The sequence below is a fragment of the Phaethon aethereus genome (assembly GCF_964289735.1).
Source record: "Phaethon aethereus genome assembly, chromosome: 25".
NCBI lineage: Eukaryota > Metazoa > Chordata > Aves > Phaethontiformes > Phaethontidae > Phaethon > Phaethon aethereus.
This window is the reverse complement of record NC_138601.1, coordinates 3,464,521-3,478,597: the sequence shown is the minus strand read 5'-3', so window position 1 is coordinate 3,478,597 and position 14,077 is coordinate 3,464,521. Positions and strand designations below refer to the sequence as shown.

The 14,077-nt window shown below is 41.7% G+C and overlaps 1 protein-coding gene across 4 annotated transcripts in view; it reads right to left on the bottom strand.

Moving 5' to 3' along the window:
• Window positions 1-1,158: 1,158 nt before the first annotated feature.
• Window positions 1,159-14,077, bottom strand: part of TLK2 (tousled like kinase 2) — a gene marked incomplete at both ends in the record, with an annotated part of 39,140 nt that continues 26,221 nt past the window's right edge. For all 4 annotated transcript variants that reach the window (XM_082010654.1, XM_082010655.1, XM_082010656.1 and 1 more), the window contains 10 exons: window positions 1,159-1,332; window positions 1,713-1,820; window positions 2,791-2,902; window positions 4,011-4,149; window positions 5,653-5,822; window positions 6,315-6,404; window positions 7,341-7,432; window positions 9,164-9,245; window positions 9,584-9,681; window positions 11,580-11,646. In XM_082010654.1, coding sequence (XP_081866780.1) covers window positions 1,159-1,332; window positions 1,713-1,820; window positions 2,791-2,902; window positions 4,011-4,149; window positions 5,653-5,822; window positions 6,315-6,404; window positions 7,341-7,432; window positions 9,164-9,245; window positions 9,584-9,681; window positions 11,580-11,646 — 1,132 coding nt within the window. The remainder of the gene's footprint in view (window positions 1,333-1,712; window positions 1,821-2,790; window positions 2,903-4,010; window positions 4,150-5,652; window positions 5,823-6,314; window positions 6,405-7,340; window positions 7,433-9,163; window positions 9,246-9,583; window positions 9,682-11,579; window positions 11,647-14,077) is intronic.

The window sequence follows — 14,077 nt, the reverse complement described above, 5'->3', positions numbered from 1 at the left end:
GAAAGTCAGCAAGTTTTAAAAGGAAAGTGTTAAGGGGGAGAGAAAGCTTTGCTGCCAAGTCACCTAACTGAGAAGAGCAGACAAGTCTTCAGCTTTGGATTTTTATAACATGAACAAGATATGTACAGTACTGCATGAGCACAGACTACAGCTGTGATCAACTGAGCTGTGCTCCGATTCTTTCCCGTTCACCGCCTGCCTTTTCAACAGTCAAGGGATATCACACTCATGAGAGCAGAGAGCACGTTGTGAACATGTCAGGGTGTGTTTTCAAAAAGAACAGCACTTCAAATAAATTAAAAAGGTGCAACCGTTGTGAGAGCTATGAAGCAGCAGCTGAAAACCTTGTGGCAGTCTGAGCTGTGATCCACTCTGATCACAGGAGTTCTACACAGACCTGTTCTCCTAGGGGCTTCACCACCCTCCTGAGAACGTGAATTGTTCATAAGAGGCCACCCCAAGGGAGCAGAAAGCTGCACCATCTGCAGAATGGACACTGCCATGAACCTGCTAATACGGGTTTCACTTTGAGACCAGAAAACTGTTTTCTTCAAAAAAAATTGTTATTTTTAAAAAACTGAAATTAATTAGGGGTAAAACACTAACTCTAGTGCCATGAACAGGCAGGATCAACTTTTTTCCCCTCCAAAGGGCAAAGAGTCATACACCATCCCCAGCTGAACCTTGGTGCTTCGAGCTTTTCAGGAGATGTTACCTAAACTTTATTAAAAGAAAAAGAACAATGTTTAAATATCAACACTGGACTAGCCCAGTCTTTTTCCAAAGTCCACATTCTTCATATGAAGCACACACGGCGTCCTGGATTCCCCAAGGCTGCATGTTCAGAAGTTCACAGTACATGGAACCATGTCTTTTTGTATTTTCTTGAGTTTCCCCTCCTTGCTCAGAGCAGCCACCTTTTTGTGGTCACTTACTGGATAAACCTCAAGCCATCTCCTATCCACATGGCTTGGCCTAGATGCTGAAGGTTTTCTTGATGAGAGTTGATGTTGTCATGCTCTATGGATGGAAAAAAGCAAGAGAAAAAAAGCACCTGGTACAGGTTTCTTGAGACCCTTGCGGATTCCTCTATTCCAAAGCTGTTTCTGAAAGTCTTTTTGCCGGTTTCTCAAGCAGTTTTTGGCCTATTAGTCTGTCTCAGTTTGAAGAGCTGTTATTGGATGATCCAGAGGTTGATGCAATCGCAGCTCCAGCTGGGCTGCTTGTGGATACAGATTTGCGGATGTGAGGCAGCAAGTATGGGTCACAGGCCAGCTGCTGGACATCTATCCGATCCTCCTTTCGGTAGGCCAAACAACGTCTGATAAATGCCTGCAGATACCCCAAAAGCAAAACAAGAATTAGTAGATGGACAGAAACAGGAAGCTTTCTTTCACAGATTAACTCTTTGGGAGCAGGGCCAATCTGACAACCTCAGCACTGAAATTCCTTCCCCAGTGACTAGAGACAGCCCAGCTCCTATACCAGAAGCTCATCTTTTATCAGGAGATAGCACAGGCAGCGGCACACCCTGCATTCCGTTCAATCCTCAGCCTGACAACTACAACAATGCAAAGCCACTGTCCCCTCTGCAGAGGCAAGCATTAAATGCACAACTCCTTGCTGGTTTTAGGGAAACCAAGAGGAAGTAATTGTCAGTGCCAATCGCTGACTGACATACACAGTGCGACCAAACTCGCTGCAAGATTTACCTTTGCTTCTGGCGTGACTACTGGCTTTGGAGGGAACTGCACCTCGGTAGCTTTCAGAATTGTGTTCTCCTGCAGAATATCTTGCTGTGACTGGTTGTGACCAAAGGGCTACCAAAAAAAATGGAAAACAGTTGTTAAAGGTTGATGACAAGCCTTAAACAACCTATAACGCTACTGTCTATCACCACCTGACATCAGCATTTTTCCAGGCAAGAAGCCCACGAATGCTGTGAAGGTGCTGCAGATTCCAACCAGATGAGTAGGACACATTGCTCCCATGCTTAAACTGAACAGAAGTGACCAAGCCGGAACGTGTCTGGGGTGTTTCCAGGTCAGACAGGAGGGATGTTCACCTGCTTCCAGACCTTGTAAGGCAGCTTCAGCACGTGCAAGAGGGCCTTCGTCTACCTAAGCTATCTCTAAGGAGATTCACACACTTCAATCTTTGCTGGGCTGGTTCCACTGTTTGTCTGACTGACAACACTAAGCAACACTGTGCATTTGTCAGCCCAGGCTTTCACAACACTTGGTTACCAAGCACTCATAAAAACAAGAGTGGATGGAATCCTTTTCCTGCTCCAACCTTTTTCTTCTGTTGTCATAGAACAAATTACTTCTCAGGACAAATCACTTTTTCCTGACCCAGACTCTTCCCTTCCAAAAGCCATCCTAAAAATCCTACAGTGGGTCTTTTTTTCTAAAACACTTGCTGCTGTCAAGCAGTATCAGGCTTGACAAAGACTTAGTGCATTGAAAGAATCACAAAACAATGCCAGACCAAGAACGTCAGGTGTCTGGCCCTGAACAATACACTCGTCCTGCCCATAATGGCCTCTGTGGGAACAGGCCCAGTGGAAATAGATGTTCTGCAGAACATTGCTTCTGAAGGAAGTGCCATGTAGAGCAAAACACAGCCTAGTAAATTCTCCCCACTTCATTAACATGAACTCTGCCTTGGAACTGATGGCAAGGGGACAAGGTAGAAGCACCTTCTAAGCCTGAGGAGGAGAAGGAAGCAGAAGCCAGGGCTGCCTCCCAAAAGGTTTGGGAATCATCACTAAGAATGAAGCCTTCTTACCTTTCTGCCATAGAGACACTGATAGAAGATGACTCCCACTGACCAGACATCAACTTTATTTGAAATCTTTGGAGGTTCTTTCCCAACCACAAAACATTCTGGTGGCAAATACCTGGTTAGAAGGATGACAACAGGTTATGAGCAGCAACTCCAAATACTTTCAATCATTCTCTTTAGAAAGGAAGGAACAAGCTTCTGTGATCAGATATTTTCTTGGGACTGGAGGGACCCAGTTTCATTCCTGTGCATCTTTGGGCCAAGATCACCAATGCATACCCGTTCTGGTACCAGTGATCCCAAGGACTCTCCAGACACTCATGGTCTGAGCTGGTCAGCACAGTCAGTTTCTTTTCACCACAGCACATAAACCAATCCCATTTTCTTTTTATCTTCAGAACTGGTATTTGTTGTTAGAAGGGCTTGGCCAACAATCCCACAATAGAAAAAAACACAGCCAAAATACATATTTCTAGAAATACAACCCCAGATGCCACATTCTAGTTAGAGACACTCAGCCTTGCTTAAACTACAGCTAGTTTCATTTTTAGGAATGGAACAAACCTGCACAATACAGAACACCTTAACAAATGTTCCTGTACAATTGTTGCCCATAGTGACAGTCTGCAGCTTGGGTGGTATCTAAGAATTGCGTTCACTGCCACTCACCGTAGGTCTTGCTCTCAGCCATGGGTGATGCAGCGACAACACTTGGCACTGAGGATAAAGTATTGCTGAAAACATCTTTCACATGACACTTGAAAGGGAAGCACTGCAAGATTTACGTCTTTTGTAACAGCTAACTATGGATTTTCACCTCCTCATTTTGGTGGAATACTCCTTTCATCTCCCTGATGTACCTCAATTTCCAAATAGGCATGGTGTTCTCCTCCTCCTTGCTTAAACTGTTAGACAGTGCCATTATGGACTGTGAAATAGCAGCCAAGCTCCACTCCAGAGCTTGCTATCTCAGCAGCATATGCAGTTTTTCACCAGGGCCTTTGGATAAGAGACGGTTTTCAAATGTATAACTCACTGAAAAGTAAAGAGCTGCCAACCTCAAAAGGAGCCGTGTGACAACAAGAGCAGTTTCCAGGGTCTCAAACCTCCAGCGTCTCAAGCTGTCACAGACAATGGCAGCACATACAGAGCTGACATAGATCCAAAGCTGTTTATAAACTGTTCTTGATCTGTAACTTGCAAGTGCCCCAGGTGACGCTTACCAGTAAGTGCCAGCCCCCTGCGATGTCAGTTCCATGCCATCAACAGAGTTGTAGCTGTCATCATCCATGATTTTGGAAAGCCCAAAATCTGTGATTTTTATCTCTCCACATGCAGTACCATTGACTAGAAGAATGTTACCTAGACAGAGGAAGGAAACAGCCCCTTAGGATGTACATCTAGCAGGATAAAAACCAAGAATAAAATTACACTGAACTCTAGCACTCTGCACAAGAGGACACAGAACCTACACAGCGAGCAGCAGCAGCCTGGTGTAGCTGTTTTTCAACACTCAATACCCTGAGCTCCAGAGACAATTCAGTTCTCACCAAGTGCTAGAACTGATCTGCCCACCCCTGAATCACCCAGTGGCCTGACACTACTTGGAGCCTCCAGATTCTGAGCCCTATTAGCCAAATGAGCTTGATGCCTATGCTGTTTTGACCCCTCCCGAAGGTCCTGTTGGAAGGGCAGGTCAAAAAGGAGGATTAAGAAGTACACATACACAGTTATGACTCATTCTGCCCAGAAGTCCTGGCTTGCCCTGGCCTCTCAACAAGCCAGAAACTCTCTCCTTCCTGGCAGTGCTCCCCAGTGGCTTTTTAAGCTCAAAAAGGACAATTACTGCTTAGGCAAGAGTCTTTTACAAATCCATTAAGGATCAAGAAGTCAGATCATCACTTTTTCTCAAAGCCTACAATAAAGCAGCAGAATCGCGCATGATGGCAGTGGATGAATCACAGTTTTAGACAACTGTAGGCAGAGCTGTGCAGCATGCTCAGACAACACGAGAACAGTGTCGGCAGTTGGGGCAAGAAACCGCGTCACTAGAACTAGTGCAACAGCACCACCTCCTGTACAGATTCCTCATGCTGATGCAATAAACCACATCACACACCAATTACACAATGCTGATGAAGTGCCACCAGTATTGGGAGACAAGGCAGGGATAACTGCTCAAAGAGATGGCTGAATTTCACTCGACTGGGAAAAAAAAAAAAGCTATGTAGCCAATATGCATGACCCCAAAAGAGAGCACTCCCATTTTTCCCTTCATGACTCTGCACAATGATAAAGGGAAATCTGCAACAACATTTGGAGAAGACCTTCTACATGGCAGGTGCTACTGACTTCAAAGGCAGACCTGAGCAAACAGTTTGACAGTATGTCCTCAGCTTTGTGAGCTGCCACACGATATGAAAAACTGAACGCCTCCAAGTTGGCTTCTGCCACCAAATTTTCAGGCAGATGATTACAGAAAGAGTAAGCCAGAAGAGTCGGAACATGAAACACAATAGTAATATCTGGAACCTTCACGAAGTAGTAACAGAACCTCTCAACAGCAGAATACAAGCAGGACATTTGGAAACCAAACACAGAGGGTGGTTCAAGGGCTCATTCTGAACAAGGAGGCTACTTTTTCTGGAACGTTTCTTCCCTGTTTTATGTTGCAATTCTGGGAGACAATACCCTTTTTACAGCATGTTCTATGCATTTTAGTTTTTCTCTTGTTGCAAGTTAGTTTCCCCAGACAGCCCTGTCTCCTTTTTGCTGTCTGACTAAAGTAAAACGTCCCCATGTTGCTTATAACCCTATTATCTTTAGTTAGCATCCTTAAGCATGTCAGCTAGCAGCACAGCATACCTGGTTTAAGGTCATAGTGTATGATGGGAGGTTTGATTTCATTTAAGTATTTTAAAGCATTCACAATCTGCATGATAATGGATCGCGCCTCTTTCTCCGACATTAACTTGTGCTGTTTCAGGTAGAAGTCCAGATCATTTCCCTCACAGTATTCTAACACTGTACAAAACCTGAAGAAAAAACAGTAGTTATTGTAATTAAGGCACCTGATAGAAACCAGAACACTTTGTTGTTGCTTGTCTGTAAGACTCACCTATTTGGTCAACATATTAAAGAGTCCTCCGGCTTATTAATCCCTTGCTAAAAATAAAACTACCAGGACCACAGTCCTCATTGCTCAGTAGTACAAGGGTCAGAGATCCCCCATTAAGTGTTAGATCCAGAAGCAGAAGGCTGTATCAGCTGGGGCATTTGCCCAGGCCAACAAAGAGTAGGTTTACTAGTAAAGCACCACATCTGACATAATACGGCGTACTGGTTTGTGAGCTAGTGTCTCTGGAAAACCAATGTGTGTTGAAACTGCCTCACATATCTGCAGTACAGTCTGTAACATTGGTGTGGACAATCTCTGGACTCTCCTGGGAAGTTTTAAGAGACCAGCTACTTTGTCTGCAGTGAATGTGACCCAAAAAAAAGTCAAAGGATGCAGCAACATAACTTACGAGTCAGTATCCAGTGAAAAGTAGTCATATAGCTTAACTATTCGAGGATGATCCAGTTCTTTGTGAATTCTGTACTCTCTACACGCATGTCTGAAAATAGGAAAGTCTGAGCATTAGTCATACAAGTGACTTAATTCTAAGTTCTGCAGATAGCGAACCCAGACATACCACACAGCAGTCCAACTTCAAACCCATGCAACATTATTCAGACAATTTAAGAAAAAGAAAGCAAATGAGGAACTGCACAGAACGGTTCTTGAGAACCACAGAATTTGAGTGCATCTCAAATGCTGGCAATACTACAAAACAACTGATCTTGATTAATGGTACTGCTTGCCAAAATAGAATAACCTCATAATAAATCGTTAAGGGATCCAAGATAGCTGAATACAAAAATCAGCAAGTTCTAGAAAAATTCCATGATGCTCAACAGCCCAACTTCCAGGCTTCATATCCAGCTCAGTGATTTGTTGGGGAATTAACATCACAGTTTTATCTTAGAAGTTCTATCAAGAAGTCTTGGCTGCCATTCTGCAGAGCTCATCTAATGCACAGCATTAGGGAGCAAGTGTTACCAACACCAAAAGGCTTCCTGCAACTCTTTTCCAGGCCATGACATAGGTATAGTCCTAATCATCTGTGAAAGCATTAAGTATTCTAGGAAATAAAGGGAAGGGGAAGGCTTTCAGGGAGCACAATGCAGGTGTGTACCTGGAAGACGGGCATGAACAATTGTTTCCCACAAGACATTTCACAGAGGAGAAGCCACTTTATGCTTTCTTCAGTAGAGCACTCCTTGTGCTTTAAAACCTTGTGCTTATACAAAACTGTGTGTGTGTGTGTGTGACCATGATTAAGATATTTCTAATCTGACCCTAATTTTTGCAAATAGCTACTGGGACAGTGATTGGCTTTTGAAAAGCAGCAAAGCGCAGGAAAAAAAATAGTAGTCTGTTCGCAGACACTGGATAACCAAATACAGGGGGAATTTGGAAACCTGGCTGTCTGCTTTACAGCCTTACTTACTTGTGATAGTTTTCTTTCTTCTCATCTCTCCAGTTTTTATTTAACTGGTGTATTTTCACAGCTACGTATCTCTGTTCTGTTAAATCAAATGCCTGCAGAGAGAAGAGCTGAAAATCAGTAGGAGTTACAACTTCAAGTTAATACTGCAAAAACAGACAAGCTCTAACAAACCAATATCCCCACCCAGGAAATTAGCATTACGACATACTGAGTGAAGAGCAAACCCACATTTTGATGTAATTAGTTTCACTAATGAAACCAAGCAACTCTGAAAACAATTGAATATTCTGTGCTTTGATCTGGCATCCCCTATGGGATCTAACTAATGCTGCATTTATTCTGACATTTTACCAAGAGAGCTACAATGGGATCAGAAAGGCCAAATTACCAAAATACAGCCAGTTAATCACATTGGTAAAGACCCTGCCTATTATTCCCCCAAGCCACCTAACTAATTTTCTACACTCAGTTAAAAAAAAAAACCCAACAAAACACACAGAGGATTTTTAATACTTTGTTTCACACTGGTAGCTCAGCTCTCCATCTTGGAGTAAAATGTTTCAGCTTACTTAGAAGCTGCAGAATTCAATGGCAGAACTGTGTAAATCTTGTGCTGTGTTTCTTTCCCCCAGTTTTTTGCTACTTAGGCAGTCTTATAGAACGGACCACTGGAAATAAAAAAACCCACCACCATTTATTTCTCTTGGAGAAATGCAGCAATCTTTTACAGCCTTACTTACTTAAGCAATCTCTTGTCTGAGAGCAGCAACAGCTAATAATTTATAGCACCCAGAAAATCTTATTGTAAACAGACAAGGATAAACTGTGTCCATCTCAAAAGCTGTATACTTAACTCCTAAACTGTAATAGATTGGCCAAGACCTGGGAGAAGGAGGACTAAGCATTTCTTTGTTTTAATAACATAGTTACAGCTCTTACGCGTGGTCAGGTATGAAGCATTCATACCCTCTTGCTTTCATCTGTGGAGCCAAGGCTTTCTATTTAGTCAGCAAAGCCTCCAGAGAGCAATTCAGAGTACTTCCATGCAGATCACACTTTTCTTCACTACCTGGGCAGTCTAGCCCCCCTGGTTAGATAGCTATTACTGTACTGCATCAAAATAATAAATCACTGTGAAGTTTCCAATATTTGCATCGGCATAATTATTTTCATTCTATCCAAATTCAACATGAATTAAGAACTACTGGGTACAGATGGTGGATATTTAGAACCGAAAAGGCTCTAAGCATAATAGTCAAATAGCAAGCACCGAAGTATCACAGGTCTTGGCCATGCAAGAGTGCTGACACACAAGTAATCTTCCATTCCAAGGAAATCCCAAGACTACACAAATATACACACACCCAGTCTGCTACTTCAGAGCGTAAAATGAAGACACAAGAAAAAAGCTCTCTACCCCCAGGAAATGAAGGCTTTGCTTTTATTATGGGAGCTATTTTATCCTATTTACAGTGACGTTCCGACTCACTATGCCATACTCAATAAAACTGCACTACTTAAGGTATTTGTGCATAGCACTTGAGGAAACAAGTGCTTTTCTTCTCTGTCCTCACAAAACTGCAGACTTGGTGCAACATTTTCTTGAAACAGACGTTTGCAGGAAATCCGACCTCTGAGGATAGGGCAGAACCTAAAAATCTCAAGCCTGCTGTCTAATGCAAGCCAGATGCAACATGTGCTTTGTCCTCCCTTCTTCCCTCCACAACCACACACACCATTGAGAAAACAAGTGTAAAAAATTCTGCTTACTGCAACATTTCATTGCAGATTCAGATTACACCAGATTGCCACTTCAAATTTACCTTATATACTTCACTGAAGCCACCTCTACCCAGAAGATGTAGCAACAAATATCTATCATTTAGCGTTGGATGGTCTTTAAATCTGGCAAGAAAGACAAGGTTTAAGAACACTGACAGAAATAATGCAATCTACTGCACAATAAATTACAGCTACTACACAGCTTAGAAACAACATTTTTATATTAAGACAGAAAAATATTAAAACTCTGTTAACGACTGACAGATTTGATACTATTTGATCACTTTGCACAGATGAAAGACTATATAAGGGTACCTTGATGTTATATCACTGTGCTGCCCCACAATCAAGTGACGTATTAAGTTGTAACACCAATATAAAAAAAGGTAAATGTTTCCCATTATGAAGGGGACAGATAGAAAATTGTTATACGTTCTTGTCCCTGAATCCCACGTGCTTACTGTGAATTATCTTCATTGTGTATCCTTTTCAATTCCCTGATATGTAGATTTCTAACCCTCTCTAGCCGTTCCAACTCTGCCTGGATCTCTGCTTCTTCCTGCACAAGATAAAAACAGAACAAAAACACAACACTGTGTGAGATAGTGCAGTTAGGATTTCTGCCTGGTTTATGGAAACATGAATGTAATTCCACTTGTGAAGAAGTTATTGGTAAATAACTTGTTTGGGAGATTAGAGAGATGGTCATAGTCAAGAGTCAGGTGGAAGGTGACAGAAATGAAAACTGACTGGGCAGTTTTGTTTACACCTACACATAGACAGCAGCAGACACATTTTATGCCTCCTTGTTTTTAATGTTTTCTGCAATTAAGAAGCATTGTTGCTCTGGTCCTGTTCCTTCCCTGACTAAGTGCTCTGCAGCTGTTTTTGTAGGAATTCAGCCTCTGCTGGGACAGGAGAAGGGAGAGCCCTCAGAAGTAAGGAACAGGGATGTCACGATGCCACATGGGGACAGGGCAGCATCCAGAAAGGACGGAAAAAGTGAAAGAACAACACTGGGTCCTATTAGCAGTAAGCAATAGAACAGGTCAGAGTGTAACTCAGTGCCCTGTGGCAGTTTTGATATACTGTTGGTACAGTTGGAAGTTCTAGCGCCCTCAAACACGACACTAGAATTCACATCACTCTGGACAGGGTTGCAAACCTCAATTAAAACGTGTGCCTTGAGCAGTATTATTTGGTATATATGACTCAAGGGACATAGTTACCCATTTGTCTTGTGACTCTGTTCCTTCCCTTCTCAACTTGTTCTATTTTTAGGTATAAAGAATGAGCCAGTTTCCAAAAGTGGAGAAGGATAAGCACAGCTTCAGACAATGCCACGATCCCAGAACATGACTTCATTTTCCATTAAGGTCCATTTCCAAATGGATTCCTCCGTTCAAGGGTGGCACACTACATGCCAGCATAGATGGACCTGCAATTAATCCACTCTAGCAATGCGGAAGCTGTGGAGCAAGCATGCCTTCAGTATACTCCTGCCCGTATCACTTATCTTTGCTCACAGGTCAATAAAACACAGTGGGCAAAGTGCCAGTGGATTCCATGTGTGCATTAACTTTCCCTTGCGACTGAAAATAACAAGGAGTACAGTAGCATTAATGAGGCCTTGCATTTAACTTGTGTGTCAAGGTTACAGGAAAAACTACATGTACAGCTCAGGCACAAACTAAGAAAAGAAGGGGGGCTCCAGCAATGCATTTGCATGCTTCCTCTTCATTTCATATGGGAAAGAAAACTCTTTGGCCGTAGCAGAAATCACAGCTAACCAGGAAATGGCAGAAGACACCTATTTTTTTTTTTTTTCAGTACTTCATCTGTTGAAGTGTCCCAGAAAACTTATTTACAGGTTATTGCGATCACTTTAAAGGTACCAAAGAGCTTATCTAATTATAGCCTCACTTGCAGGTACAGCTCCTACTGAAGCCAATGTATTTGAAACCAAATGTGCATTACAACTACCTAAACAATAATAGTTTCCAAAAGCCCAAGAGATTTTATTGGACTGTTACTGATAATGTTGGTTACTTGATATTGCAAAGAAATGGGAAAGTCAATGATGGTTGTAGTTTTCGTTGTGTTCTTATAATTTTCTTTCCTTGGTCCATTCCTTCAGGTTCCCCCATATTAGACATGTACAGACCCCAGCACGAGGCAGGTCATAGCGACAGAATAGGATGCATCAAAACAGTGGAACTCCCTGCATGAAATCATGACTGTAAGGAGACAGAAATCTCTTTATTGAAGCAAAGAACATCATTCCTGAATACCACTGCCTTGGAAAAAAGTATTACAAAATCCTTGCTGGCCCTTTCAAGCAACAAAACCCTCTCAATTATCAAACAGACAGTAGTGACCTCTACAGAGAAATGCTATTGTTCATAGAATACTGAATCAAAAACCTACCCGAAAGCCTTTTCTGCAGTTAGTTCTTACCTTTTTAAGATGACCTAGTCGGAGTTTGAAGATTTCTTCCTGTTCATGGTACTCTGCTAACGTTAACCTGCATAGAAGAGACAGATCCGATGCATTAGTTTCAGTGTATGTGACAAAGTGAACAGTCTGCAGAACACCCATCGCCAGTGGAAGTGACAACTATAGAGTATGTCAACAGCCAGCAGGAAATTTTTTAGGTAAACTCTACAGTCTTTTGTTTTTTTAATCAATCTAAAGGAGACCAAAAGCTCAAATCTTGATAAAGCACAGATTAATTTCAAATCCATGTCCCTAATAACACCTATTTAGGCTAGTGACTGACTTTTAACATGGAAAACTAAACCATAATCTAAATATGGAACACTGAAGCACAAGTATTCTACATCTTATTTTTCCATTTGAAGTTTGCTTTAATGACTTGTTTTCAATTTTTTTCTTTGTAACAGAAGCTGGATAATTCAACCCAGTTATTTACTCCGGGACTAGCAGTACACCTGGCCACAGAGCCACTGCAAACAGAGCAATAACCTGGGATTCAGAACTTTTTCCTGTTTCAGGCTCTGCAAAGCACCTTCCAGGGAAACCCTGGCAAATTTACTTCAACTTACCATATCTTTGGCCTCATGTGTAATTAGAAGAAGCAATAGGATAAGGGGAATAATCCCCATTATATCTATGGTAAGTGATGTGCAAAGTTTCCATCCATGGTGGATGGTCAAAAGAAGTTTCATAATGTTTTTGCTGTCTTTTATAGCCAGTGTGCCATGTAGGACAGAGGCAAAGCACAGCCTTACACTAAAATAATGACAGATCAGATCACTACTGAAATGCAATGATGTGCTGAGATCTTTAAGGTCAGAAAAATTAATCGTTGCATTCATTTTCTTACTATTACCAGAGTTTGGTGAAAGCATCACACATGTGAATGTAAAGTTATGAAGCCCATATCAACTGCATCTGTTTACTTAGTAAACAAGATACACACTGAGAGCATATAAATATCTTTTTTGAACCTACATTGAGTTCAAAGCTTATCCCAGGAGGATTCCTATTGCAGCAGTTATGCTTTGCATAGTACTTAGTACAAAGTTTAGTGTATGAGGACTCCACAGCATCAATACCACAAGCAGTTTCAAGAGGGCACCGAGTCCCATGTCTGTGCAGGGCTGTGGGACCTTGGCTCACTGCAATAAATTGAGAGGAGGTAGTATTCAGCTGATTAAATGCTCCACTGTTGATAAATGCAGAAGGTCTGCATAGTTGAAATAACTGCTAAAGCAGTTGTTAGCTGATATATTTAATGCAAAACTCACAAGCCAAGTTTCCTTTGAAAGAATCTTGACCATAAGGAACTACTTATTGAAAATTAAAGACACACACAAAACATACCCAGTACCATAAACGTTTACATGTTGTCTCATTTCATATAAAAGCATGCTAATTCACATCCCCCATCTCCTCCCCCAACAGCCTGAATTTTAATCACATTCAGCTAATCTAAAAGACAGTCTCAAAAGTTTAGGTCTCTGGTTGGTGTTGCTGTATAAGGAATAAAAAGACAATTGAATAAACCAGCAACCATATTCTTGTGCACAAATGAAATACACGGCTAAACACCAAGAGTCTACTCATTAAGCAAGAAACGTAATGAGTACCACCAGGCTAACATTGCCCAAAATAGCTGCCTGTTAGCAGCAAGCATAACAAAAATCAAGGGGGGCTCTAAGACAAACACTGCCCTGTTTCACGGCAACATGCTTGTAACACACTACTTCTAGTGCAACCGAAGACTCTACGGTTGCCCAAGCTGCCCTAACAAACCTCAAAAAACCGCGGCAGATTAATCTTCCTGAGTGAAAACCTTTTTCTCATTCACAGACTAGAAACTAGTTTCAGGAGAGCACATGTTTAAATTTGCATCATGGCACCTTCCCCTCCTTTTTAAGACACAGCAACAACCATGAACCAAAGAGGAACCAAAAAAGCAAATGAAGGAATTTGGCTGTCCACATCTCATTAAACTTTCAGAAACTTTTATATTCAACTTGCCTAAAAGACAGCCTCTTTAAGAATCCCACAAGAAAAAAAACCTCCCTCCAAAAATCAGAAAATTTTATACCTTGGTCCAACAAATGCATTTACAGGATAACTAATGATTAAGCAAGTAGTCAGTCAGTACAGTTGCTTCAGCTGACTTGCAAAAACAAAATTTTCATAAGCTAAAACACTCCAAATGATCCACATCCATACACTGGCAAGCAGTTTTTATCAAGAACGCCACAAGCAGCTCTTCTAAACCACAAAGATAAAACCTTGAATTTCAATGTTTTATCAGTGAAGAATGATAAGCTAGCAAGAAACACAGAGAAGAAGACCTGGTAGCACAAAAAAACTTACTGGCAAACTCAGGTAAAGCTAGGAGAATATGTCAAAGCGGGCTAATGACATAGACAGAGGCTCACTAGGTATCACAGGCATTATCATAATTTCCAGCCACA